Source organism: Rattus norvegicus, chromosome 1, assembly GCF_036323735.1.
Source record: "Rattus norvegicus strain BN/NHsdMcwi chromosome 1, GRCr8, whole genome shotgun sequence".
In the NCBI taxonomy this organism is placed as follows: Eukaryota; Metazoa; Chordata; class Mammalia; order Rodentia; family Muridae; genus Rattus; species Rattus norvegicus.
Genome location: NC_086019.1, coordinates 127,348,582 through 127,376,002, shown reverse-complemented (window position 1 = coordinate 127,376,002; position 27,421 = coordinate 127,348,582). Strand labels below are relative to the sequence as shown.

General features: G+C 44.0%; 2 protein-coding genes across 5 annotated transcripts in view; both read left to right on the top strand.

The window, feature by feature from the left end:
• Positions 1-76: 76 nt before the first annotated feature.
• Mphosph10 (M-phase phosphoprotein 10) lies at positions 77-16,094 on the top strand. Its single transcript, NM_001106340.1, has 11 exons — positions 77-209; positions 1,978-2,662; positions 3,077-3,222; positions 4,499-4,664; positions 6,311-6,452; positions 7,938-8,005; positions 9,373-9,510; positions 11,309-11,419; positions 13,686-13,793; positions 15,240-15,467; positions 15,829-16,094. Exons 1-11 carry the CDS (start codon positions 121-123, stop codon positions 15,976-15,978), a joined length of 2,031 nt encoding a protein of 676 aa, NP_001099810.1. The 5' UTR covers positions 77-120; the 3' UTR covers positions 15,979-16,094.
• Positions 16,095-19,195: 3,101 nt separating this feature from the next.
• The window catches only part of Fan1 (FANCD2 and FANCI associated nuclease 1), a 29,710-nt gene continuing 21,484 nt past the window's right edge, over positions 19,196-27,421 (top strand). For 2 of the 4 annotated variants that reach the window (XM_039079939.2, XM_039079943.2), the window contains exons 1-5: positions 19,196-19,387; positions 19,568-21,044; positions 21,677-21,817; positions 23,590-23,791; positions 24,956-25,189. In XM_039079939.2, coding sequence (XP_038935867.1) covers positions 19,802-21,044; positions 21,677-21,817; positions 23,590-23,791; positions 24,956-25,189 — 1,820 coding nt within the window. In that variant the 5' untranslated portion in view covers positions 19,196-19,387; positions 19,568-19,801. Of the gene's footprint in view, positions 19,388-19,567; positions 21,045-21,676; positions 21,818-23,589; positions 23,792-24,955; positions 25,190-27,421 lie in introns of those variants that run through there. The other 2 variants (XM_006229339.5, NM_001191633.1) reach the window with 2 other exon arrangements.

The window sequence follows — 27,421 nt, the reverse complement described above, 5'->3', positions numbered from 1 at the left end:
GGGCCGGAACCTGTGTGTGGCGGAACCTTAGGCTCTGAGCTGCAGGTTGCTTGAGGCAAGTGTTTGCGGTACGACTTCCGGCCGGTTCCCAGCCCTCGTGTGGCGCCGTAGTGTATAGCTATGGCGCCCCGCGTGTTTCGTCGACAGACCCTTGAACGGTGTCTGAGGGAAGTCAGAAAAGCCACCAACCGACCCGAGTGTTTCCTCACGTAAGTGCAGATCCAACTCTGGCAGAGAGCGACCCGCATCACATCGGTGCTAGGCGGGCCGGCATCCGTCAACTTCTGAAAGCCAGGAAGTGAAGTACAGGTCGCTCAGTCCCAACTTCAGTTTTTTAACAGTAAAAGCGGTTCAGTGTAGATTTCCTAGTTGTGCACTATTGAACTAAGTGCAGTTAATTCGCGTCCAGAGAAGCGTATTGCGTGCGGAATACGCTTTCTGAATTTGTGTCCCCCAAATACACACCGCTTACCTGTCATTGAGCTTTATTGAAAGTACGTACTTGTTGCTTTTCAGTGTATTTTCACAACTGAGCTTGCAGAGACCCAAGCAGTAGAGGAAGCTCGGAGAAGCCTGTGGAAGGGGGGTGGGGAATGACTGTAGGAGGCATAGGGGTCCAGGACACCACAAGAACACGGCCCACCTAATCAACTAATCAGGGTTTATGGAGGGCCCCACAGAGACTTTATTGGCTATCACGGAACCTGCGTTGATCCTCTGCATATATGTTGTGGTTGTTTAGCTTGGGGTTTTTGTGGAACTCCTAACAGTGGAATAGCGGCGTTTCTGATTCTTTCACTCTTGGGGCCCTTTTACCCCTCTGGGTTGCCTTGTCTAACCTTGATATGAGAGATTGTGTTCGGTTGAAGCCTACTTTTTTTGAAGGGAAACCGAGGAGCAGTGTGGATCTGGGGGAGGTGGGGAGGGAGAAGAGGCTGCAATTAGAATGTTTTGTATGAAAGAATAAAAACAAATTAGGAGAGACTTCTTTCTTCCCAGCATTTTGATTAAGTTCTGTAAAATTATGACTCTGACTTATATTGAAAATTTTAGCAATAGCATCACATCATTGTGTCCAAAATAGAGCTCCCCTCCCCTCCCCTCCTGTATTCTCCTCTCCCCTAAAGTCATTTCCCCGTTTCTATTACCTTAGCTTACTTTTACTGCCCCACTAAATGGCAGTTCTATCATTTCATTTATTCAGATTCAACTAGTCTACTTCCTTGATGCTTTCCTTTTTGCCGTACTTTCTCCAACCCTTTAGCATCCTCAGAATCCTATCTACAATATATTTAGACACTGATTCCTAATTGTCATACTTCTGCCGTGTCTCTGACATAAAAATCCTTTGCATCAGCTTTCTAACAACCTTTAACATTCTTTCTCTCTCCAAATTGTAAATCATCATCACATATTACACTTTTAAGTGACAAATTCCTATCTCAGAACCCAGTTTCTATAACCTCAGCCACCCACTGTGCCTCCTCAGCCACACTACAGCTGTCTTGGTCTTTCTGTTCTTCGCATTGTCTGAACTCATCTCTCTGCTTCTAAATATTTCTTATAACCAGAATATGTGTTTCCACATCTGTACTAGACACTGTTTTTTCTGGAGGCCTCAATTTGTAGATCCCATTTCGGTTATCATATCCTTAGAGAATTTTCCTCAAACTTAAAGCCAAGTGGCAATCACTTGCCAAATGACTAATAATTGCAGAATGTGTGTAATGCAGGTTTGAGGATTTAAGGCTGACTTCAGAGGAGTAGTGATCCAGCCTTTAATATACAGAGCAAAATCAGATAACTGCGGTCGGACTCATCAGCAAGATACTGTTGGGAACAGGAATCTGTACTTAAAACTGATGTCCATTTACATTTTAATTTGTAAATAAGTTACGGCTTTTATTTCTTCTTTTATTTAAGAATGCTTGATGTTATTGTGTATAATTCATCTCACTTAATCTCCTTTCCTAATAGGATTCAAAATGGACTAGCATCAAACCTCACTTCATTAACAAAAGTTCTGTATGATTTTAATAAAATATTAGAGCATGGCCGGATCTCCGGAAGTCCTTTGCAGAAACTTGAGATAAAGAGTTTTGATGATGAGCAGATTTGGCAACAACTAGAACTGCAGAATGAACCAGTCTTACAGTACTTCCAGGATGCGGTTAGTGAGGCGGTTGAGGATGAAGATCTCAGCCTTCTCCCAGAGTGTGAGGATGAGGAGTGTGAAGAGGATGCCTCAGAGGTGGAGGCTGACAACCAGGAGAACGTGGAGACAGACTTGGAGGATGAACCACTGTCAGACGAGGGCGGCCATGTTCCTAAAGGGGGTGACAGAGCCAAAAGCTCAAGGAAACCTGACCCGAGGAAAAGTCCTGCTTTCAGCGATGAGGACTCTGACCTTGACTTTGATATTAGCAAGTTGGAGCAGCAGACCAAGATGCAGATCAAACCACCTAGAAAACCAAGGGAAAAGTCTGTAGTAGATGATAAGTTCTTCAAACTGTCCGAAATGGAGAGCTTTTTAGAAAAAGTGGAAAAAGAAGAGGAAAAAACACCTGATGGTGAAGAGGAGGAAGAGGAAGACATTGACCTTTTTGAAGACATTGATTCAGATGAAAATGAGGGAGGGCTATTTGGGAAGCAAAAGATTAAGGTAAGGTTTTGGGAGAAGAAACTGTTTCTTTAAAGTACAAGTCATGTTTTCCTAAGGAGAAATTTAATGTGCCTCGAACTTATTTGACCCCAAGTGACGTATGGAAAAAGGAGCAAACGTGAAGAATCGGACTAAGAGCTGAGCCAGTAGTGCAGGAGTCTAGTAAGCCTCAGGAGTGGGAGGCTGAGGCAAGAAGATGTCTCCTCAAAACCAGCCTGGGCTACATTTGCTTTGGGTGTCCTTAGATTTCTATGGTGGTTAACTAGTTGCCAGTTTCCCTAACAACTATTTTTGGTTGGCGTAATGGTAATGTTAGAAAACAGTTTGTATGGGTGTATAATATACCTATGTATATACATGAGTATTTTTATACACTTTTCTATCTTTAAACTTCAAAATGGTTTTTTATTTTAGTCAAATAAAAGTAGCAGAAATCTGAAATACAAGGACTTCTTTGATCCAGTTGAAAGTGATGAAGAAATGACTGGTGTGGAAGGCGAGCTGGGGTCAGACGAAGAGGAAGGGCTCCCTGAGGAAGCAGCAGACAGCATGTCTGAATCGTGAGCATTTCAAATCCTTCTTAAGTTTGTAAGCAGAAGTGATCCATTCAGAACTGTAAGGTATTTCTCAGGGTTGTCAAGTACGTAACCAAGTAACTTCCAAATCTCGTAGAGGGTTCTGTGCTATCAGCAGCTAGAAAATGTCTCTGAATTTCAAGGACATTGGAGATCATTTAAAGAATAAAATTTGCACCACCAGGAGCAGCTTTTTATTTTATTTATTAGTTTTTCTGAGACAAGGTTTCTTGTGTAGCCCTGGATGTCCTATAACTGGTTCTGTGGAGCAGGCTGGCCCCAAACTCACAGCCTCTGCCTCCTGCGTGCTGGGATCAAAAGTGTGCATTACCATAGACCAGCTAGTCTTGCTATTAGAAAGAAGGAGCATGCATGGGTTTTTTGCCAATAAAACATTACTTTTTTAAAAAAGTATTTAAAATTTATGTGTGTGAGTGTTTTGTTTACATGTATATTTGCACACCACATGTGTGTTTGGTGCCTGCAAAGGCTAGAATAGGGTGTCAAATCCCCTGGGGCTCTATACAGAGCCACCAGACAGTTGTGAGCCAGCATGTGGCTTCTGGGAATTAATCCTCTTGTAGAGCAGCCAGTGTTCTTAGCAATCTCTCCAGTTCCCAGTGTTATTTTTGTAAGTAAGCATTTTGTGTATTTGGTATAAGAGCTTTTTTTCCTGTTTCCTCATAGCAGGCATTTCACCTAAAGAATATCTTTCTTAGCCATAATGATGTACAACTTTAATCATATTGTACAGCTTTAGTCATAGCACTTGGAAGGCAGAGGTGGGTTTCTATGAGATTTAGTCCAGTTTAGTTGACCACGAGTTTGAAGACAGCCAGGGCTACATAGAGAGAGAGAGACCCTGTTTCAAAAAAATACTTAAACTGTAAAAAGGAGGAGGGGGGGATCTCTCTTCCTTTTGGGTCAGTGAGATGGCTCAGTAGATAAAAGGACTTGCTGTATGAGCTTTGTGACCTTAAGTGATCAGAAAATTTGATCCTCTAAACTCGCTGAAATTGTTCTCTGACCTATACATTTATGATGACCTCTACGCTACACTTATGCCCACACATGTAATGTATGGAAAATAACAGTAAATAAAATAAAAAAAAAAAACAAAAGCATGTCTTTTGTTCCATAGAAACTTAGTGCTATTGAATGACAGACAGAAGGTATTAAAAAGTACTTTATTATTGGGTATTTATCTTTGTGTTTCTAGTGCCCTGTAGTAATTTTCCTTTGATCCATCTTGGTATTATAGGGATGAAGATAATGACTTGGAAGAAGATGAGAATAGTGGTCAACAGAAAGGCTTGAAAAGAGTGACATTTGCTTTGCCTGATGATGAGGCTGAAGATACGAGTTCCTTAGCTGTAAAGCAAGAATCCGATGAAGTTAAATCCTCTTTTGAAAAAAGACAGGAGAAGGTAATCCTCAGGAATGGTGTTGTATGTTTAACATGGTAGGAACTCAAACAACTAACCTATCCTTTAAAAGCAGAGACCTTGCTCCCTGAAGATTATGTATACTGAGCTAGGCATTATGTTGTATTGCTGTAAACCCAGCATTTGGAAGGCTTAGTCAGGAAGATTATGTCAAGTTCAGGGCCAGTTTGGGCTACATAGTGAGCAGCAAGCCGTAGCTGACCTTCTCTCACAACGTAGAGATAGTAATAGTAGCACTGTATGCTGTGTTTAGATACCACATGGAGAGAGTCCCATGACGTGGATAGGCTGGCAGCCTTCATTTGGAGCCTGCCATGTAAAATCTGTTTTCCTGTCTGTGTGCGTTCTGCTTGGCCACCCTGTGACCCTCTTACCTGTTTGAGCTGCTCTAGGAGATACTCTCTATTGAGTGCCAGACGATGATATTATGCAACTAATTGTAGCAACTTTAGTTTGGCCCTTGTCCTTTGGTTCTGTCATGAATTCATCTTAAAGTGACATCACACAGAAGTGAGAACAAGCAGAAAGTGAATATTACAATTACCTAAAGAATTATTTTTCAAAAGTAATTTAAAGTAAGTCCAGGATTGACACCTTGTTCCTAGAAGAGATAGAAAGTCTAAAGGAAGTAACTTTATAATATGTTGCTACCTTAATGTCTTCCCAACTCACTCCTCTCCATATCCCAAAAAATATTTGGTTTCACAGAGGAATTATACAGAACTCTGAGGAATAAATAATTAATGTTTAGTTGATAGCCACATATAAAGAGTAAAGCAGAATTTATACACGGGACTAACTAAACTTCACTCAGCACATAAGTAACCACATAGTCGTGAGCCTCATTCTCGAGTAGTGAAGCAAGAATCCAAAATAACTTGGTGAGAGCATCGCCACAAAGTCACATGGGCCTCATGCTTTTAAGTCAGTATTAGGGAATCAAGCATAATCCTTATTTTAGAGATTTAGATCATTTTGGTAAAACATGGTCTGCTGCAGGTCTGCCAGGGAGATTTGACCAGTTTACTCCTTTTTGAATTCAGTGAACTACACATGTATCAGGTCAAACACTGCCATCGTGCTTATTGGCCAGATTCTAGAAACACTGCCTTAATAAGACTAGGACAAAGTGTCCACTGTTATAGTCCCCACTGTCACCTAACTTCCAGTTTGGACTTGTCAGTGTAGCAAAGAAACAAAAGGTAAGGTGAAAGTAAACACTTTATTTGCAGAAGGTCGAGTTGAGACCTGACAAGTGAACAGAGGACGAGTAAACAATTTTATCTTTGCACAAATTGCATTGTGTCTGCCAATGTCTTTCAAAATGTCTGTTATGGAGTCCAGATGAGAAAATTGGGTATAGAGTAAAGAGCCAGTCTCCATCAAAGCTAATATTCCAGACAAAAATTACTTCAGGAAGTTGTAATAATTCAGCATACCAGTGGCTTGTGAAGATTTAGATCATTTAAGTAGAACAGAGTCCCCAAATAAACTTCCCCCAATGCTTGTAGGGAGCTTAGTACATTAGTGAGCATAGCATTTCACACCAACTCCTATCTGATGCTTCTGGGGAGCTTAGTACATTAGTGAGTATAGCAGTTCACATTGACCCCTCCCTTGTTTCCTAGATGAATGAGAAAATCGCATCTTTGGAAAAAGAGCTGTTGGATAAAAAGCCTTGGCAGCTTCAAGGGGAAGTGACAGCGCAGAAGCGGCCAGAGAACAGCCTGCTGGAAGAGACTCTCCACTTCGACCATGCTGTCAGGATGGGTATGGTGTCTGCTGAGCTCCTACAACAGCATGTCTACTTTTGTGCTTTTCTGTAGTTTGTTTCAGAAAGATTTTAAGTGCTGGTCGTTATTTTCCCTGATTGTTTTAAAAGCTTGCAAACATCCAGAAAAGTTGGAAAAATAGTACAGTCTGTGCCGTTTAACCGAATTCACCAGTTGGTAACAGTTTGCAATCTTGGTCTCCTGAGCATCTTTGTGATTGTATATGATCTTCACCGTTAAAAAGTAATTGTTAGAGCTGGGGAGGTGGCCCAGTTGGTAAATTACTTGCTCTGCAAGCATGCGTGTGCACCTCAGTTGGGATCCCCGATGCCCCCCACCAAAAGCTTCTGAGATTCTAGTGCTGAGGAGGAAGCAGTGATGGGGAATGGCTGGAGATTGCTGACCAGCTAGCTTGGTAGAATTCATGTCAGAGGTTCAGTTAGAGACCCTATCTCACAAGGTAAGGTGGAAGGCATTCCAGCAAGGTACCCAGTGTTGACCTTTGGCCTCTGTGAAACATATGCATGTGTGCACATGCACTCACTCACGCAGAAGGAAAGTGCCAGTATCATGGCACTTAACTTCTACGAATGGTGTCCTAGGGCATTGGGGTGAAGTGTCATCATTTACCAATCCACTGAAGTTTTATGCTTCTGAAACTTAGGAGGAACATCAGCAAGCTTGTTAAACCTCAGGTGGGCCATAGAGTTCAGATGGTACACTACTTGAATCCCTGGATATGAACCTATGTACCACAGAAACCAGACATGGTGGCCTAGCCTAGTACTTGAGAGGATGAGGCAAGTATGTCAGGGTTCCACAGAAGTACAAGGCATCCTCAGGTTACTTGGCTAGTTTGAGGCCAGCCTGGGCTGTGGGAGACTTTCTCAGTACACACACACACACACACACACACACACACACACACACACACACACACACACAGAGGGTGGGATGGAGGGAGGGAGACAATGTGTGTGTGTAAGGAGGGAAAATTTTTCTTGTGTCCCCCCCCCTTCAAAACAGGGTTTCTATAGACCTGGCTGACCTTGAACTCAGGAGACAATGTGTGTGTGTAAGGAGGGAAAATTTTTCTTGTGTCCCCCCCCCTTCAAAACAGGGTTTCTATAGACCTGGCTGACCTTGAACTCAGAAATCTGACTTCCTCTGCCTCAAGTGCTGGGATGAAAGGCGTTCACCACCACTCCCAGCTTTGACCATAATGGCTGCAAGAAAGAATTTGATGATGTAGCCAGGGTTACAGTTCAACTGTGAACAGTTGAGTGGACTGTGCAGGGTGCAGGCTTACAAACAACACTATAAGCAGTTCTCCACTGTCAGATTTAGAAGGTATAGGGTTGGCCTGAGAATCTGTTTCTTTAGTAAGTTCCCAGGTGCTGCTTCTGTTGTGGGTCCAAGAAGGATTTGAGAATTCTCGGTCTGATAATTTGTTGTTCTAACAAACATGCTATGCTTCTTTTAGCCCCTGTAATCACAGAAGAAACTACCCTCCATCTAGAAGATATCATTAAACAGAGGATACGAGATCGGGTCAGTAAGAACAGAATGAATTGTAACTGCAATTTTTAGAAATGATGCTTTTTAAATTTTATGGATATGTTTGCCCTCACTGTTTGTAGAGCTGCTCTCGTCTGCTCATACCCAAGAGAATAGGGTGCCTGGTAGGAAGGGTGGCCAGTACCATCTGTTCTGATCTTGTTGAGTGGGTGGACACTCGGGCATTTGGCCAGCTGTGGACATATCCAAGACCCTTCTTCAATCTAGACATAGTATCTGCTGTAGTCAGTTCAGGGTCCATCTTTTCAGATGCTAATGACCTAGGAAAGAATTTTTAGGACTTGATCTGTTTTTGTAAACTTAGAATAAACATAGGCATTCTATGACAAGTATGGTAAGAGATGCTTCCTGGGAGCTGGAGAGATGGTTCAGCAGTTAAGAGCACTGACTGCTCTTCCGGAGGTCCTGAGTTCAATTCCTAGCAACCACGTGGTGCTTGCAACCATCTGTAGTGGGATCTGGCACCCTCTTCTGGTGTGTCTGAAGACTGCTACAGTGCCCTCATATATAATAAATAAATAAATCTTGAGAGAGACAGAGAGAGAGATGCTTCTTGAACATGTCTGAAATGGATGAGCAAGAGCAAGACAGTACCATTACCATGTGAGAATGTCTTAAAATTTGGAGTGAAGTACAAAAACTAGGGTTATTTGGCCACGTAGTAAGGTGGGCTGGTGGAGTGGTTCTAAATGAATCTAAGGGCTGGTAGTACGGCTCTGGCAGACCTGTACGAAGCTCTGGCTCAGTTCCTAGCAAATGGTGGCAAGGAGGCTAAAGTTGGTAACAAGAGAAACTGATTGAAAACAAAAGCAGAAGGAGTACTTAAGCTAATGTCCTCTTTGCTCTTCATCGTGCTTTATTACTTGTGACTTGAAAAAAAAAACACTTGTTTTTTTGAGACTGGCTGGCCTGAAATACTGTGTAGACTGGGCTTGTTTAGAATCCAAAGATGTACCTACCTCTGCCCCTCAAGCCCTGGGATTAAAGGCATGGCCATTACATCTAGCAGTCGTTGTTATTGCTGCTGTTGTTGTTGTTGTTGAGATAGGGTCTCATATACTCCAGAATGACCTGGAACTCACTAAACAACCTGGGGGTTCTGGCCCTCCTGCCTGAACCTTTCAGGTGCTGGTATTGCAGGCATGGACTACTGTGCCCCAGTTTTGTGGGGCTAGGGACTGAACCCAAGGTTTCATGCAGGCAAGACAAGCATTCTACCACCTGAGCGGTAGCCCCAGCCCCATATAATCACTTTTGAGGTTAAAAATTAATTTCTTTGCTATAATTCTTGCTGAGCATAGAAATAGATCTTTAATTCTATTAACTTATTTGCATTTCAGGCTTGGGATGATGTAGAACGGAAAGAGAAACCTAAGGAGGATGCATATGAATATAAGAAGCGTTTGACGTTAGACCATGAGAAGAGCAAGCTAAGTCTTGCTGAGATTTATGAGCAGGAATATATCAAACTCAACCAGGTAAGGTGACATCAAGGTTGTGACACTAAAGGAGGATGAGTGTTCAGTCAGTCCTGAGCTAACCTAGCGCTCAGGTAGCTGTCTCCCAGCACGGATGGTGGGAAGACAGCCCATAATGTTCCCACTGAGTGTAGTCAACTACTGACGTCCCAGCAACTGCTTTGACATTTGAAATAATTGATGTAATTTATTTCTTTATGAAATGATCTCCCATAGGCTCTTTTTGTTTGTCTTGTTTTTTAAATTCTAAGATTAATTTCTAGTTGGATGGCGAGAAGACCATATCCTGGGGAAGACTTATTTCCTCACCTGGGTTTATTGGAATGAGTGCTAATGACATATGTTATCTGACTTGGGCCACAGGCAGAGCCAGTCACTTCTTACTCATGTGGGTGCCCCCCTCCCCACCTTCTGCACCTCTACTATATCTTAATTATGACAAATAGAAGCAAACAAATACCATCTTACCTTTCAGAGTATGTATTTGGTGCTAGGGGAAGAGCAAACATAAATAAAACAGCCTGACTCTAAACTCAAGTGACTGTCTTTTCCATATCAGTGTGAATAATCTGAGCAAACCTTGAACAAATTACATTCACAACACAAAATTAAACATTTTATTTTACCTAGACAGATTGTCAGACACTCCTAAAATGCTAGGACTCAGACTAAAATAAACATATTTTGTGATGGCGAGACTGTCTTGAAAAACCAAGAATAAGTAAATGAATAATTGGGAAGCACTTAGTGTAGTTTTAAGCAAGTGCCGCCTGTTTGTAGCTCCCCAGTCCTTGCTCAATAATCTACTGCTTCCTCTTCCCCCCCCTGCTGTTACACCCTAGTTCTGTGAATTTGCCTGTTGTGTAAATGAAGTCACGTAATTTGTGACTTTTATTTAGCATTATGTCTTTATGTTGGGCAGCATATATGAGCGCTTCATTTCTACTTTATTGCTGGATAGTGTTCCATTTATACATGGGCCACAGTTTCTTGATCCACTTTCCAGCTGAACATGTGGACTGTTCTCACCTTCTGGGTATAGGAAGTCCCACTCTTAAGTGTATGTGCACGTGTGCGTGCATGCGTGTATCTGCTTTAGTTTCCTTGGATCCATATCTAGGAGGGAAATGCTAAGTCTAACCTTCCGTGACCTGCTAAGCTTGCTGCCGCTATGGCTACATCGTTTCACTTTGCTACCAATAATTCCCAGGAATCCAATTTCTTCATCCTCACCAACATCCATTAATAGCCCTTAAACTTTGGTCCTACTTTGATTAGCTTACCTTTTGTTGGGAAATGCCATCGGCATTGTACTGTTTGTTCTAAATTTCAGAGGTAATGGGTACTAATGTGCACCCTTGTGGTCTTTGGTAGGCACTGGCACCATCATAGTGCTTATACCTGCAACTTTACTTTTGGGACATTTCTTCTTCTCTCCTACCTTTTACAAACAAGGTAACACTATGTAACCCAAGCTGATCTTGAACTTGTAGTACTCTGGCCTCCGTCTCCTGAGTGTTGGGAATTACTGTACCATCATCCCACAAAACCATTGTTTTTGCTTTTTATTTTGTTTGAGACAAGATCTCATTGTAGCCCTGTGTGACCCCAAACTCACAGAGATCTGCCTGCCTCTGCCTCTTGAGTGCAGAGATTAAAGGCGTGCGCCACCGGGATGGCTAGAGTTGCTGGGCGGTAAAGCTGTGGTTCTGAGAAACTGGGGCACCTTCACTGTCTGTACTGTTTTTTCTGTGGTACAGTTAAGCTACTTCATCTAACGTTGGCCTTGCTCATTTAGCAAAAAGCTGAAGAAGAAGACAATCCAGAGCATGTAGAAATTCAGAAGATGATGGATTCTCTCTTCCTAAAACTGGATGCCCTGTCAAACTTCCACTTCATCCCCAAACCGGTATGTGAATTTACAGTGTGGTAGAAAAAGTAGCACGTGTGAACTGAACAGCTCTGAGCTCTGGAGAGCTTCTTCTCAGTTGGTGTCAGGACACACAGCTGCAAGTTACAACAGGGCTTCTGTAAGGGACGGTCACTTTGTTCCTGGGTTAATTCTGCCTTCCATCCTGCTGCAGCCTGCTCTCCAGCAGGCCCCTGGTCACCTTTAGCCCTGAGCCTCACTGATTCCTCCTCTCCTGGCCCTCAGTTGTGCTTAATTGTGTGATGGTGTCTCCCTCACATTGATTGGTGGCCTCTGCAAGTCGTATTAGGTCCTGGGCTTACGTCACTTTCACTGCCCAAACACTCACTGTCTAACTATCCCTTTAGCAGATGAGCACACTGAATGTGGGAGGGGCAGAACTAGCACTGGGCTCTTGTGTTCTGCACTGCCTAATGTGCTCCAGCCAGTCCCAGACCTCTCAGTCTCCTTTCCAGCCTGAGCCTTTCCTGGGCTGGCTGAGATTCTGCTGACTCCTTGGAAGCCCATCTACTTGCAGCTGTCTGTAGTTCCCTGAGACGGGCTTGAACCATCATGTTGGTGCTTGCTCACAGGTTGCCCATTGCTGTCCTCTTGACTGTTATGAACTAAGGACTAGTCTAGATGCAAGCATGCAGAGGCCAGAGGGAAGCATCAGGTGTCTTCCTCTATTGCTCTCCAACCTATTTCTAAGACAAGACCTCTCCACAGAATTAGAAGGTCATTGTTCAGATAGACTAACTTGTCAGTGAGCTCCCAGGTTCTGCCTATGTCCTCTTCACCAGCGATGGACTTAGCAAGCCTGTGCGCATATTTTACATGGAGACTGGTGATTTGAATTCAGGTCAACTTGCTTTCATACCAGTCACCTGATCCCTGACCATTTCCGCAGCCCCTGCTTTGCCAAGGTCTAAAGGATTGTCAATGTTTCACACTTGAATCTAGGAATGCACCTGGCTGTTACAGGTCTTTTAATATTTTCGTTTTCATATGTGTGTCCATAGTTTACACACTGTCTCTGCAGACATGAACTGTTCACCAGCTGCCATGTTGTATTGTATTTTGAGATTTCCTCCCTATTTGTTTTTGACTGTAGGGGAGCACAGTATTTCTCATAATCTCTGGACAGTGGCCTGCTTGACAGGGATTGTTTTCACATTCCACAGTTCTTCTTGCTTAGGGTCTGGGCTCCTGTCCTCTTCTCATGTGGTTCTGCTCTTATGACATTTCCCCGAACAATGTCCTCTGTGCCTGGCTTAGACACTGGTATCTTGAAATGACAGTAGCTATACAGACCCATATACAGCCTCTCGAAAGATTGAGCATATTAACATTCCTTCATATACATTATGTTAGTTTTATAAATAGTTTTGTACCATTTCATGCTAATATATGAAGATAGATTTCTAGTAGCTTAAATAGTTTGTATTTTTCTCATAAGCATTTTTTGTATATCTCTGCAGAGAGCTTAGATTTGTTTCAAAACAAAAAGCCATGTGATAATTAATCACCAAGTTTTATTAAGTACATGGAATTGCTTGAGAATGCCCACATAGGTGGCATGGAGTACTGTTTTGCTGAGGTGGAGAGGTGTGGATATGTAGGTGTAAATGCTACTGGGATGGCTTTGATGTTGCCTGTTGTCAAGGTCATTCCAGTCAGCCCAGTGATGGATGGATGGATGGATGGATGGATGGATGGATGGATGGATGGATGGGTGGATGGATGGATGGATGGATTTATTTATTTTTAGTGTGTGATTTTAAAAAAATTCTCCTTCTCTCAGTTTACCACCCACCTCCCCTCGCTCGCCCCGAGATCCACCTCCTTTCCCATCTCCCTGATCCCAGGGATCTCAGCCCAACACAGCACTAGATGGAATAAAAGTAGTTACAGATCCTCACATAAGGCTGGGCGAGGCAACCCAGCAGGAGGAAAGCATCCTGAGAGCAGGTGAAGGAGTCAGTGATCAGGGACATTCCTGTCCCTCCTCACCCTCCCCCCTCCCAAAAAAAAAAAAAAAAACACCAAGCCAGCAACCCTAACATGTGCAGAAGAAGTCAACTCTATAAAAAAAAGTTTGTGAGGTTGGAGATTTAGCTCAGTGGTAGAGCACTTGCCTAGCAAGCGCAAGGCCCTGGGTTCGGTCCCCAACTCTGAAAAAAAAAAACAAAAACAAAAAAAAAAAGTTTGTGGCCAATGCTTGCCCCACTTCTTCTCCCCACTAAATGCCTTATCTCTTTTTTAGCCTGTTCCTGAAATTAAAGTTGTGTCGAATCTGCCAGCCATAACCATGGAGGAAGTGGCCCCAGTGAGTGTCAGTGATGCAGCCCTCCTGGCCCCAGAGGAAATCAAGGTAAAAAGGCAGTGTGGGAATGTTTAGTGACTCCCTCCAAGTAAGTTCATTGCAGCCAGATGCGCATTTATTTAATGTGACTTCCCTTGAGGTTTAGATCTCTGTAATTTCTATGTATATTCCCCCCCATACTCCTATAGCCGAGTTGTACATCGATGGGTTCAACTAACTGCACTTTGAAAATATTCAGCAAAGAAAGTTGAATCCGAATTGATCGTGTGCAGAATTTTTTATCAGTTGTTTGTGTGTAGTGGTTCCATTGTCCTAGGACTTCATGTAATCTATGCACAATTTGAAGTGTATGGAAGCGTGAATGCAGGTGATATAAATGATTTATATACAAGACTTGAGCATGTAGTAACTTGGAGTATCTGCAGGGGCCTGGGATTGATTTTCTGACTGGATGCCTATATAGTGAGCCAAATGATTATACAATACTTAAAAATCAATCTATATACTCAAGCATCAGTCAAAGTTACAGATAGGAAGATTATTAAAAATGTTTGGGGAGGGGGATGGGCTAAGGGGCATATGGCTGGGAAACTGGGAAAGGAATAACATTTGAGATGTAACTAAAAATACTCAATTAAAAAAAAGAAAATGTTTTAAAGTGCCTGTTTCAGTCTTGTGAAGACCAGTAATGCTTTAGTATTAGCTATCCCATGTTGGTTTTGACCGTAATAATCATGAACTGCAGTGTAAGCCTAGTGAGTGCTGTAATCTAGACTCCAGTAGACCATTTGGACACTGGAACACATTGGATAACCAGGTGCTGGCATTCTCTGACTCGTGAACATGGAAATTCTTTCCTTACAGAAACAGTGGCTTCAGGCAGGCCCTTATGTGCTCTGTTGGGGTAGCACCAGAGTCTCTCTGTCTGTCTCACTCGTGTTGTTACATGTATAGCTACCATTTCTGTCAGAACCTCCGCCATCTTAAGCCAGTGATAACCCGGTATGATGAGCTGACAGCTCAGGAGAAATGAGGAAGTCTGTCTTCACTGGATACAGGATTCTCTGCTTTCTCTCTTTCTTGATATCTGGGAGGTAGTGATCCAAACCCAGAGCCTGTCATTCACAGCTTAGAGCCAAGGCTGAATCGGACATGTCCTGCGACCCATGTTGACCAGTGCTGGGGGATTGAGAGCTTAGCTCTTTTTCCTTTGTGAGTTCATTTAGAGCTGAACGCTTACTCAGAGTCAGTTCTGGCAAAGAATATAGTGTAAGCTTTAAAAGTTACCAGAGCTCACTGGAACCAGACAAGGCTCACTCTGTATCCTCACACACTGCCATGGACACTCAGCCATTGGCCATTGTGTGCTTTTCATCCCTCAGCAGACGATAGACTTTATTCCAGGTATAGACAAGTTGACAATCAAGAATAGCTATCACAAGGGTTAGGGTGTTTGTTTGTTTGTTTATTTATTTATTTATTTACTTTTAATAGGAGAAAAATAAAGCTGGAGATCTAAAAACAGCTGCTGAGAAAACAGCTACAGACAAGAAACGAGAACGGAGGAAAAAGAAATATCAGAAGCGTTTGAAAATAAAGGAGAAGGAGAAGCGGAGAAAATTGCTTGAAAAGAGCAACCCAGATCATTCTAAGTCCAGCAGGGCAGCAGCTTCCGAGAAGCTCAAACAGTTGACCAAAACAGGCAAAGTGTCCTTGTTAAAGGTAAGTAAGGAGAGGCCTGAGGGGGAAAGGGAGGATGCAGGGCGGGCACTGGGCTGTTTCTCAATTAGGGCGTCAGAGCTACCTCGGCCTTCTAGAGACATACTACTCAAGAGTGGCCTCAGCATCCTGTAGCCTTTCTAGAGACCTTTACGAATATAGGCCTGGCAGCAAGTTTTCTTCTTTCTGTTCTTCCCTTAAGATACAAGGTGCTATAACAATGGAAAATATTTGTTAAGGTAGCTGATTGGAGTGGCTTTTCATGTTTATACATTTATTCATTGTTGTAATCATAATGTACTGTTAGACTTTGGATGTTCTCATAAAACCACATTTTGTAACATCTGTTTTGTTTTAACTGCAGGATGAACGAAAAGATAAGCCCTTAAAGTCATCTCAGGCATTCTTTTCTAAATTGCAAGATCAAGTAAAAATGCAGATTAATGATGCAAAGCAACCTGGAAAGATAAAGAAGAAAAAACAGGACATTTCTGTTCATAAATTAAAGCTGTAACATATTTAAAATTATTGTATAAATCTGTAAGTTTCTCTCTTTATTCTGTTTTGTAATAAAATTCCTGAGACCTTAGTTTGCTTCATGTTGTTTTAATAAAGACCATCACCAAAGCCACTTGTGCGGGAAAGGGCTTATTTCCTCTTACAGCTTACAGTCTGTCACTGAGGGAATTCAAGACAGGAACTTGGAGGAGGGAACTGAATCAAAGGCTGTGGAGAAACAGTTTACGTACAGGCTTGTTCTCTCTGGCTTTTCCAGATTACACATGTAACACAGCACTACTTCCTAAGGGGTTGTACCACCCACAGTGGGCCAGGTTCTCCCTTGATAAATCATTAGCCCAGGAAATGTCCCACAGACTTCCCTATGGGAGTCTTTAGAGGCATTTCTTAGTTGAGGTTCTTTTTTCCCCAGATGATCCTGCCTTGTTTTAAGTTGACAAAAGTGGTCCACATTTGCTTCATAGGAACTATTTGAGACTTCACAGTGCTGTGGCAAACTTAATTGGAATGCCTTTCTGGGACCAGGGGTGGCACAAACCCATAATCTAGCCACTCAGAAGATGGAGGCTGGAGGATCAGAAATTCAGGATTTTCCTTAGCTCCATAGTGAGTTAGACACCAGCTTGGATCACATTAGACCCTAAATGAACAAAAACCAAATAATAGCCCTTCTGGGTTTCTGGGGGTGTCTCACAGATCTGAGCTTCCATACCCTCTTCCTGCATTAGTGCTGTCTGAGCTGATTCCACTTTCTCACTACTTTCCTGCTATGAGAAGCTCCCAGAGCAGCTGCTTTGCTCACAATCAACAATGCAGTCTTTCGAGTTCTTTTCTTCTCCAGGTATTGTGTCTTATTTCATGAAACAGCACTTTCATGTGTGTGGCTTTCAGCTTTTCCCTGTAGTGAGAGTTTTGGTTTCTTTAAGAATCCAGTTATGTTATATGAATGTGTTTTTGTCTTAGTCCCAGTGTGGGACATGGGGCTGCTTCAGTTTGTGCACAGCCGTGACGTATTATTGTTTCATGCTGGAGTCTGAAGTGATTTTTGCCAGTTGCAGATAGTTTACTTCTGGGACTCTGGAGAGGGGCTAAATGCCAGAGCCCTGAGAGAGCCTGTGGCTGCTTCTCCCCGTGCTGCTGCCCCTGCTACTGTTGCATCTGTTATTGCTGGGTTGCTAGACTGCTGGCTATTCTCACAATGAAGCATGGACTTGCCCCACAGATTCCAGTGACCCTAAGCAGCAGGAAGTAGCCTATAGAGGTCTATGCCTCCTTTCCCCTCTGACATTCTTCTCTCCTCCCTAGTGTTAGGGAGTTGGAAGGGATGAGAGTGGAATAAGAGATGGAAGGGAGGTAGAGCTATAAGAACCAAAAAAACAGATATGCCAACATTTCCCCTTTGGAAAATCTTAACACCTGAACAAAGGGAGACACTGCAGTTTACAGTAAGATACGGAGCAGACAGATGAGGTCTAGAAGGGAATCCAGAGGCAACAGGCTCAGTACAGCTTTGAATGCAGACTGACAGTCTTCAGATTCCTGTAACCACCTCCCCACCCCAACACTAAATGCCTTTGATTGATAATGTCATGACTTGATAGGAAAATAACCAGCTTTATTCCAGATGGTTAGAAAACGAGACTAAAGTTAAGAACAATTGGAAAGGCCCTTGTCTTTTATCGGCAGAGGCCAAACCCAAGGATGAAGATCCATCCTATTTGGAGTTCTTTATTAAGGCTGAACATGGCTGTAAGCAGATAGAACAAGGTCTGTGGGATTAAACACTGATTCTCTGAGTCTACAATGTTGCTACAATGAACTGAGTTAACAGTTTAGTTATAGTTATAGTTAACTGTTACAGTTAATAGTTTAAAGAATGTGGTGTCTGGTGAGGGCAATGTTGGGAACAAAATGGCATTTTGTTGCTTCATCCTTGTTTGGTCAGGTAGAAGGGCAGGACTCTGCCCAGCCTTGATGTGTACGTGTGAGGGCCTGCATATAGGCATGTGCCCTGGCCCCCTGGACCTGAAGTTGCAGGTAGTTGTGAGCCAACTGATCTAGCTGCTTGTGCTGGACCCGGGTCTTCTGCCAGAGCAGTAAGTACTGGTAACCTCTGAGCCATCTCTAGTCCCTATCCCCATCCCTTTTTACAATGGTGCTAATTGTATCCGTTCTCTGAAGGGCTCTGTCCTCATGCTTCAGCACAGGTCTGGAGGTAAGAGGACAACTTTTAGGAGTTGGTTCTCGCCTACCATATGAATCCTGGGGCTCAAATTCAGGTTATCAGGCTTAACCTGCTGCGCCATTTCTCTCTAGCCATTAGGTTTTAACACATGAGTTTGGGGGACATTTTCTGACTATGGCACCACTAATAGGACATTTTAAAATTTCCCCAAGTTGGTATGTGTTTTTGAAAGAGTCATACTATGCAGCCCCAGGACACCTACCTAGACCAGGCTGGCCTGCCACCCAAGTGCTGGCATTAAAGGTGTGTAACACCACACCCAGCCACTTTCCCAAGTTTTATTCAAAATAGGATTTATCCTTTTCCTCTGAATAAAGTTTTGAGTAATCCTATGGTCTCCCTACACTTAAAGGTGTTAGTTTTAGTAGTGATTTGATTATTCATAGTCCTAAGAATTTGTATTTTTGTGGAAAATTTAGCAATTTGCTATATCAGACTCTTGTATGGACACCTTGTTAGGAACTACATTTTAAGTCCAATACAATTAGTTTTTACCTTTAACATACATTAATCAGTGACCATTTAATGTCATTATTGACCTGATTTTATTTGGTTTTTCTATTATTTTCTCTTTGTTTCTCTAACTTTTTCTGGTCTGTCTTTCTTTCTTTCTTTCTTTCTTTCTTTCTTTCCTTCCTTCCTTCCTTCTTTCTTTTCTTTCCTTTCTTTCTTTTCTTTCTTTTTTCTTCTTCTTCTTTTTTCTTTTTTTCCGGAGCTGGGGACGGAACCCAGGGCCTTGTGCTTGCTAGGCAAGCGCTCTACCACTGAGCTAAATCCCCAACTCCTGGTCATTCTTTCTTAATCAAGTCAAATTAATCATACTATGTTTATTATGTGTACTACTTGTAAAGCTCTTGAGGTAGTAGAGTACAATCACGTCACTGCTTGCATAGTCTATCTACACCCTCCAGTTCTCCATTGGTCTGCCCTCTGCTCGATCACTCTGGCCTCCACTAGCTGAGCCTTGGAGCGGAGTCGCGGGGATCGGCTGGGGATGCCTGTAGCTCGGTGCTCGGGCTCGTGGGGCTGCGCAGAGCAGCTGCCTGCCTTGTGGCCCTTTGAGAGCAACTGAGCCGGTTCCGCTGCAGTGAGTTCCGGAGAGTCTGAGCGAGTCAGCGTCCTCTTTTTAAGACGAACGGTTCTTAGAAAGGTCCTGAAAGTAAGTGCAGCTTGGTCCTTCCGGAGCGAGGGACACCGAGCCTGCGCGGAGCTGCAGGACCGCTCCGAACTGTATCCAGTTCAGGGTTCTCATTCCAGAAGTTGCCATTCCACGGTCCAGTTGTCGCCTAATCCAGTTAATGCATAAAAATATTTTTAACTCATGTATTTTATTTTGTAGGGAGAAGTTGAACGAATAACGACATCAAATGTTAATCCACTTTTATTAGTTAACGGCGAGAGTAAAAGCAAACCTTTAGGATCCTTCACCCAGGGTGGCCGCTGTATTAACTGATGAGGAGGTAGCAGGATCCTTCTTGTTAATTCAAGCCAAGTGAATGAAAGTAAAACATTTCGGTCCTTCACCTGAGATTACCTGATTTTATTCTCGGGTCGCCTACTTTTTCTAATAGTCATGATGTCACAAAAGAGCTCACCTGCTCAAAAAAGACCCCGTAAAAGCTTATCTACCGGCAAAACTACGAAAAGCCAATCTCATTCCATTACTTCGTATTTTAACAGTGTACCACCTGCTAAACTTGCATGTTCAATTTGTCATAAAATGGTGCCCAGGTATGACTTAATCCGGCACCTTGATGAGTCTTGTGCTAACAATGGTGAAATCGTTCAAAATGAGCCTGCTCAGGCTGGTTTAATTAACTCAACTGTGCCTACATCAGATTTACCCAGTACTCCTTTAGAAGATATGACACCTCAGAAGTTATCACCACCAAAGAGACGTTTAATCTCTGCCCAGTGTGGTTCAAAACTGGGCGTGCGACAGCAGACCAGTCCCTACTTTAAAAAAGCCTTGGTGTGCAAAAATCAAAATAAGCTTCCAAATCAGAGTGTGGAAATCAGGTCTTTGGGAAGTCTGTCATCAAAACTGTCCAGAAGGTACGTAAAAGCTAAAAAATCACTCTCTAAGAACGAGGGGCTAGCCAGTCATTGCCCACCGACTTCTCCGTCCCCACCTGGCCCCAGCCTGGTTGATAACTGTCCAGAGATGGACAACAAAGATGAGATTTTAAACAGTTCCCAGAAGGAAAACATTTACTCGTGTGCACCTCTAGAGGAAGAGACCGCTTCAGAACAGAAGGTAAAGAGCAGTAAAAGGATGGGAGATGGAAGTCAGAAAGCTTCCGGTGGGGAGCCGGCCCTCACGCCTGCATCCCCAGAGCAGGCCCCCACATTACTGTCCTCAGACTTAACTCTTGTCAATAACACGGATTCCTCTTCGGGAGATGCTCTCGAACAAGAAGGTGCTGGAAGGGTAGGTGTAGGGGTTGATGAACAGCTTGCGGCATGCAGCCATGAAGAAGTACAAATGACTGTTGATGCTGAGGTGGGAACGCTGGTGTCAGGGGGGGCGGAATCAAACAGTCCTGCTGACAACGACGACGATGACGCATCTACATGGAGTAACAACCCAGAGCTTAGGGAAGCTGGCAGTGCCTTAAAGAGACAAAGGGCTTGCAGTCCTCTGGAGCAGGGCGCCAGTTGTGTTCCCAGTGTGACAGCTCAACCCCAACCGAGTCACCCGTACTACCTGAGGAGCTTCCTGGTGGTTCTGCAGGCCATCCTTGAGAACGAAGAGGACATGAAGCTCTTCGATGACCAGGAGAAGGGCGTTATAGCTAAGTTTTACCAGCTGTCAGGTATCTTCAGCTTTCTTACCTGATTTGTGTGCGATGCAAAGGGCAGTAGTCTAATGACCGTGAGGCGTCACTAGTGGTAGGAGTATTGTGGACAGGCTCTGTGTCGTGGCAAGGATAGGCCTGTTAAAAACGAATTCTTGTGCCTGGTGATGTCTGCTATGCAAGCAGTACTTCAGTTATAATGGCAGTAGCTTTCCTTTCTTTTCCTTTTGTGTCTAGACATGATTTCTCTGTATAGACCTGGCTGTCCTGGAACTCACTCTGTAGACCAGGCTGGCCCTCAAACTAAGAGCTCCAGCTGTCTTTGCCCACCAGCTGGCCAATGTGTATATTTCTAATAATTCATATTTACTGGGAGCTGGAGAAATGGCTCAGTGATTAAGAGCACTGACTGCTCTTCCAGAGGTCAGTTCCCAGCAACCGGTTACATGGTGGCTCACAGCCATCTGTAATGGATCATAGGCCCTCCTCTGGTGTGTCTGAGGACAGCAACAGTGTACTCGCTTGCATAGAAATAAATAATTCTTTAAAAAAAAATACATATTACCTCATATCTAAAAGAAAACAGAATAAATCTGCATGTTAGAAGAAAGCTAATAAATGTTTTGCTTCTTTTCTCAACCTCATTGCAGCCAGTGGTCAGAAGTTGTATGTGAGGCTCTTCCAACGTAAATTAACCTGGATTAAAGTGAGTAAACTGGAGTATGAAGAGATTGCCTCGGACTTAACCCCTGTGGTTGAAGAATTGAAGAACTTAGGCTTTCTACAGACAGGTACAACCGGTTAGAGGGAGGACCTGAGAGGGAAATGGGATTTAAGAAATGGCTTTCAGGGCAGGATGATGGCACATGCCTTTAATCCCAGCACTCAAAGGCAGAGGCTGCTGGATCTCTGAGTTCAAGGTCTGTAGATCCCTGGTCTATAGAGTGAGTCTCAGGACAGCCAGGGTGGCACAGAGAAATCCTGTCTCAAAAAACAGGTTCACTTCCAGTGGACTAAGGGACTGTTGGTGTGGCACCTCCTGGTTAGTGTCTACTAAATAGCGACTGCTTTACAAAAGATCTGGATGCTGTTAACTTAGGACAACGGGTTATCATGTGACTCAAGATGTTGGGGTGATTGCCAAGTAGGGTTGGATGGGGTACGGGCAGAGCATGCTGGGTGAACAGGTAGAGGTGTGGCAGCTGCCTGGCTTGAGTGGTCCGAGGTACTTTTCATTCCTCCATGGAAGCTGATCTTTGCATGCTCCTGACTTGTAAGATGCAGTGCATATAGATTAACATGTCTGACAGAGGGCCACTCTCTTTGACTGCTTCTGGGGACTTTCCTCTAGACCTGAACAAAGCCAGGGCCCTGATGGTTCACCGTGGATGCTTCATGACTGAGCCTCTGCCTCTTGCTGCCACAGTGCGGCCCTCTGTGGTCTTTGTCATGGTGAATGCGTTCCTATTGCAGAACGGTGGACTTTCTTTTCTGCATGGGACAGTGCGTATAATGTAACCACATTACATTTGATCGTCAGAAGACGGCAGTGTGTAAAGTAGCCACCCTCCCTGGCAGGCTTGGTTGGCCTCAAACAATTTGTTTTTCCTTTTAAAAAAAAAAAAAGAAAGAAAGAAAAAAGAAAAAGGCTTGTTTTTACTTACGCGTCGCTGTGTAGCTGTGTTTGTCTTCATTTGAGTGTGTGCTTGACAGGACAGTACAGGTGAGAGGCATCAGGTCACTGGCAGCTGGAATTAGACCACTGTGCTGCTGGGAACCGATTCTGGGTCCTCCGGGAGAACAGCACATGCCCCTAACTATTGAGCCATCTCTCCAGTGCCTAGCTCTGTTTTTCTTTATCACCTTTTACTGCCTGGCATGAGTAATTATGTGGTAGGAGATGAACTCCCTTTGGTCAAGGACCTGGCTTACCGCAGTGACACACGGCCGGGTCTGCTTTAGCCCAATGCACTCACCCTAGTTTGGTATCTAGGGTGCACCACAGCAGGATGCTGGAGGACTGAGCCCGTGTAAGGCTCCCCATTCTGCATCATCTGATAGGCAGAGGGCGGAGTGGAGGAGAACTGAGGGCCACTTCACCCTGTGAGCTACTTTGGAGAGACCCCTCACGTAGATACAGATAAGGAAGATGGAAAATGTATCCCAGTGAGCTTTGTTCATAGTCTGTTGTCTGTAGTAGGGTTGGTTGGTTTGTTTTTTGTTGAGGCAGGGTTTCTTTGTGTAGCCCTCACTGTTCTGGAACTGACTCCAAACCAGGCTGGCCTCCAGCTCCGAGATCCACCTGCCTCTTCCTCCTGAGTGTTGGGATTAAAGGCATGAGCCACCACCACCCTGCTGCTGACTATAGTCTTCAATGGAAAGAGTTTGATGAACACTTGACGAGCTGCATCCTTTCGGAAAACTTACTACAATTTCTATAGTAAAGTTTCTTTTTATTTGCATCTAGCGAATTCTATTCCTACCCCGAGTAAATAATGCTAGGTAATAGTAAATCCTATGAAACTACTTTTAACTTGCCTTCGGTTGTCGTTAACTGTTGCAGAATCTGAGTTGCAAGAACTCTCTGATGTACTTGAACTCCTTTCTGCTCCTGAGCTGAAAGCCCTGGCCAAAACCTTCCACTTGGTGAGTCCCGGTGGGCAGAAGCAGCAGCTGGTAGACGCCTTCCTCAAACTGGCCAGACAGCGCTCAGTCTACACTTGGGGCAAGACTCAGCCTGGAATCAGAGCGGTGATTTTAAAGAGGTCTGTGTTCATTGTACCGATAAGCACATTAACTCGATAGCCTAGAGAACGTAACTTTCAGACTGTGGCTGATTGTGGCAGCTGTGTTGGGATTGACAATGGGAAGTCTTCACTCTCCTGTCCTCAGTGCTTTATCAGTGCTTTCTCCAAAACCCTGTGTAAGACTGTGCTGACTTCTAGAAGCAAGGAAAAAAAAATCAGTACACTGCAGGGGTCCACTTTAGGGAAGGCCATAAAAACCTGTGGAGTTAGCATGGGGTCCATTATTCCAGAGCAGCAGAGGATAAAATGAGATACTTCTATATTTCATATATTATAGATGACTCCAGTTTAATAACTCATCTGTAATTAGTATAGCCCAGTGGTCAAGCACTTGACTAGTGTGTGCAAGACCCCAGCCAGATCCAATCCCTAGTACCAGAAAAAAAAAAGTGTATTTACCTAGAAAAGTATTAAGTCTTTATCAGATAAAAGAGCCGTCTCTAAGAACCTAACTTTGATCCCTAGGACCCGTGCGGTAGAAGGGGAGGACCAACTTTGACCTCTACACATGTGTGGCATGTGTGTGTCCACACACGTGTGTGCACATACCCACAAATAGAGAAATACATGCACTTTTTTTTTTAAGAAGGCCTATCGTAGAGGCTGCTGGGGAGCTTGGGTCTTAGAATTCTCTGAGTCGATTTTGGTATTATAGTAATGGACACCATGAGAAGGTAAGTGAGTGCCTCAAGGGAAAGGGTCTGTTGTTTATGGTGCTGAGAACCAATCCCAGGGGTTCCTAGTCTTCAGATGGCCATTCAGATCAATAAATGAGAATTGCAAATATCAGAGGCAGTAAGTTCTTTTATGAGTTTTCCCTGGTGTTATGAGTGTTCATGCCCATGGTAAACTCTACATAATGTGTGGCTAGGGGAGAAAGCACCATTACTGAGTAAAACCATTTGGAGGTAAACATTTATTTTTTTGCCATGTCTCTAAGTAAGTCTCTGAGCTCTGAAAAGGCTAGGTTAATTCTCCATTGTCACAGCAGGGAGTGCTAAATGCTGCATGTTTAGAACAATGACTGACATTTCTCTTTGTTTTAAGTGAGAATAGTTTGTAAAATCTCATATTCAAATGCTCAAAAGCTAGAGAGGTGACTGCGTGTTGTATGTACTTTAGAGCTAAAGACTTGGCTGGCCCGTCCCTTCGAGTCTGTAAAGGCCCTAGGGCTGTGTTTTGCCGCCTCCTGCTTCTGTTCTCGTTGACTGATACCATGGAAGACGAAGAAGCTGCGTGTGGGGGTCAAGGTCAGCTGTCTACTGTGCTATTGGTCAATCTGGGCCGAATGGAGTTTCCTCAGTACAGCATCAGCCGGAAGACCCAGATCTTCAGGGACAGAGAGGATCTTATCAGGTGGGGACACAATAAGTTTCAGTCCACAGTGTATCCACACAGTAAACTCACAACCAAGGATATAAACCGCCCACCTAGATAAGATAACTCTGCCTACAGAAATCCATCCCAGCTACCTTGTCAATCAAGACCACCCGGATCTGGGTCCTCTTTCTCCATCTCCATCTTGATTCTCCTTCCTTCTCCTTCTCTCCTGCCTTATTTTTTTACTGTCCAGTCATGGCCTTGACTTAACTGGTGCCAGCCCTCACCTGCATATTGACATCAATCTACACTGTTCTCCTGGTATTGGGAAGCAACTGAAGGGGATGTTCCATGTTTTTACCCAGAGCAGCCTATGGAGCTCAAGTGGGAGGCAGGCAGGAGAGCTGAAGGAAGGCTGGTTTGACTTCAGTGGAGGTCTAGGTGACAATAATGGCGACATTTGGATAGGTGGTAGTCGTGGAGACAGTTGAGTATATCAGAACTAGTTTGGCATCAGAGACTTGATCATTATTAGACGTAAAGGGGCAGGTGAGTGAAGTGGAAACTTAAGGGTTCTGTGGAGAGTCAGTTGTGTTGGATGGTGATTTGCTGGGGCAAACACGTGAAGGGACGTTTTCTGAAGCAGATGCAGGTGAAAGGCTAAGGTAGACTCATGAGGGAATGTGTCCCTGAAGCAGACCCAGGTGAAAGGATGGTCTGCTAAAGCAAGCATGTGAAGGGACATGTGATGAAGGAGTGTCTTGGAGACTGATAATGACACGCATGTATTGGTCTGCTGTACAGTGCATAGTTGAGCTCATTTGTTAGGACTCCATAGGGAGAAGCCCACCAAGAAGCTTCAGGTGCTGTGCTGGGGTTTCTTGCTGCTTCCGCAGACTTGGGCTGATGGGCAGAGTGATGTCAGCTGAGACAGACACACATGCTGAGGCCAGACACATGCTAAGGCAGCACTCTTGGAGGACACACGCGTCTGGAGGGAGTGTAGAAAGGACTCGACAGATGATGGCAGAGGCTGAACTTGGCTTGCTTTCATAGCTAGATGCTTGTTGGTCTGGTAAAGTGATGGTAGGCTTGGTTCAGGTGGGAGTTGGATCAGTTGTGATACTGAAACTAAGAGGCTACTCCTGCCGTGGTGGTGGTTTGAGGTGGGTAGGGTATGCTACCTGCCAACCCCAGCTTCCAGACGCTTTCTCCTGCTCTTCCTCCTCGTCCTCTTCCACCACCACCACCTCCTCCTCCTTATTTGTTTGTTTATTTATTTATTTATTTGAGAAGGGTCTCTTGTAGCCTAGGCTACCCTTGAGCTATCTGTGTGCTGGAGGATGACCTTGAAGTTCTGAATCTTTTGTTTTGCTGTGAGGCATGCATCGCTGGGATTGACCCAGGGCTTTGTGTGTGGCAGGCACCGGCGCTATCTGTCACTGGGCTACAGCACCTGGCCCTGTTTATCTGTTTTCTTACTGACCTTGGAATCTAGTAGGCTGTCCTAAATAACTGGGTCTGTGGGTTGGTGAGCAAGCTTGATGTCTGGATGCAAGGCGTTTTCTTGTTAATATGCGTGTTTGTGTTTACTGGTATTGCATGCTGTTCTCCAAAGTACAGTGGACAGGCTCTCAGTGTTTCAGAGTCTGTCAGTCACGTCTTTGATTTCCACATATAAGGAAGTAATGAAACACCACATTTCTTCCACTAAGTAGTTAATAAAATTTCAGCATTGCTTTCCCCCCGAAGCGTTCTCAATTTGGAAGTTCACTGCCATTCTGTGGGCCTGGGGAGTATCGCTATGGCACCTCTGACTACATTGCTTACTGTGCAAACTGCCATCTTGCTATTCCGAATTCAGTTAGGCATTTGCTCGGTGGCTTTCACCTTGATGAGTGGGTGAATGTAAGGACCCAGGAGTACTGATTCGATCACTATGGAGTTTATATAATGGGGCCAGCTTTGTAATCCTACAGTGTAAATGCTTCTGTCTTCCAAGTAGGACAGACTGAATCAGTTCACAGCCATTGAGCGGAGGGGAGAACTCTATTAGCTTATTGCTAGGATGCAACCTAAATATACCTTACACTTTGTGTTTTGCATTGTTTAACTTCTGAGACAGGATCTGGCTGGCCTTAGCTAGCCTGGAAATCACTGTAGAAGTAGAACCCAGAGATCCACTTGCTTCTGCTTCTGCCTCTCAGTGCTGGCCTGGGAGATGAGCCCCACCGTGCCCTGCATGTCCCTCACATGCTTTTATCCTTC

What these genes read in the sequence shown, in the direction of transcription:
- Mphosph10 (NM_001106340.1), top strand. Translation starts at nt 121, where the DNA reads ATGGCGCCCCGCGTGTTTCGTCGACAGACCCTTGAACGGTGTCTGAGG. An exon ending in TTGGGAAGCAAAAGATTAAG is followed by an intron (nt 2,663 to 3,076) that starts GTAAGGTTTTGG and finishes TTTTTATTTTAG; the next exon opens with TCAAATAAAAGTAGCAGAAA. An exon ending in GCAAAGTGTCCTTGTTAAAG is followed by an intron (nt 15,468 to 15,828) that starts GTAAGTAAGGAG and finishes TTTTAACTGCAG; the next exon opens with GATGAACGAAAAGATAAGCC.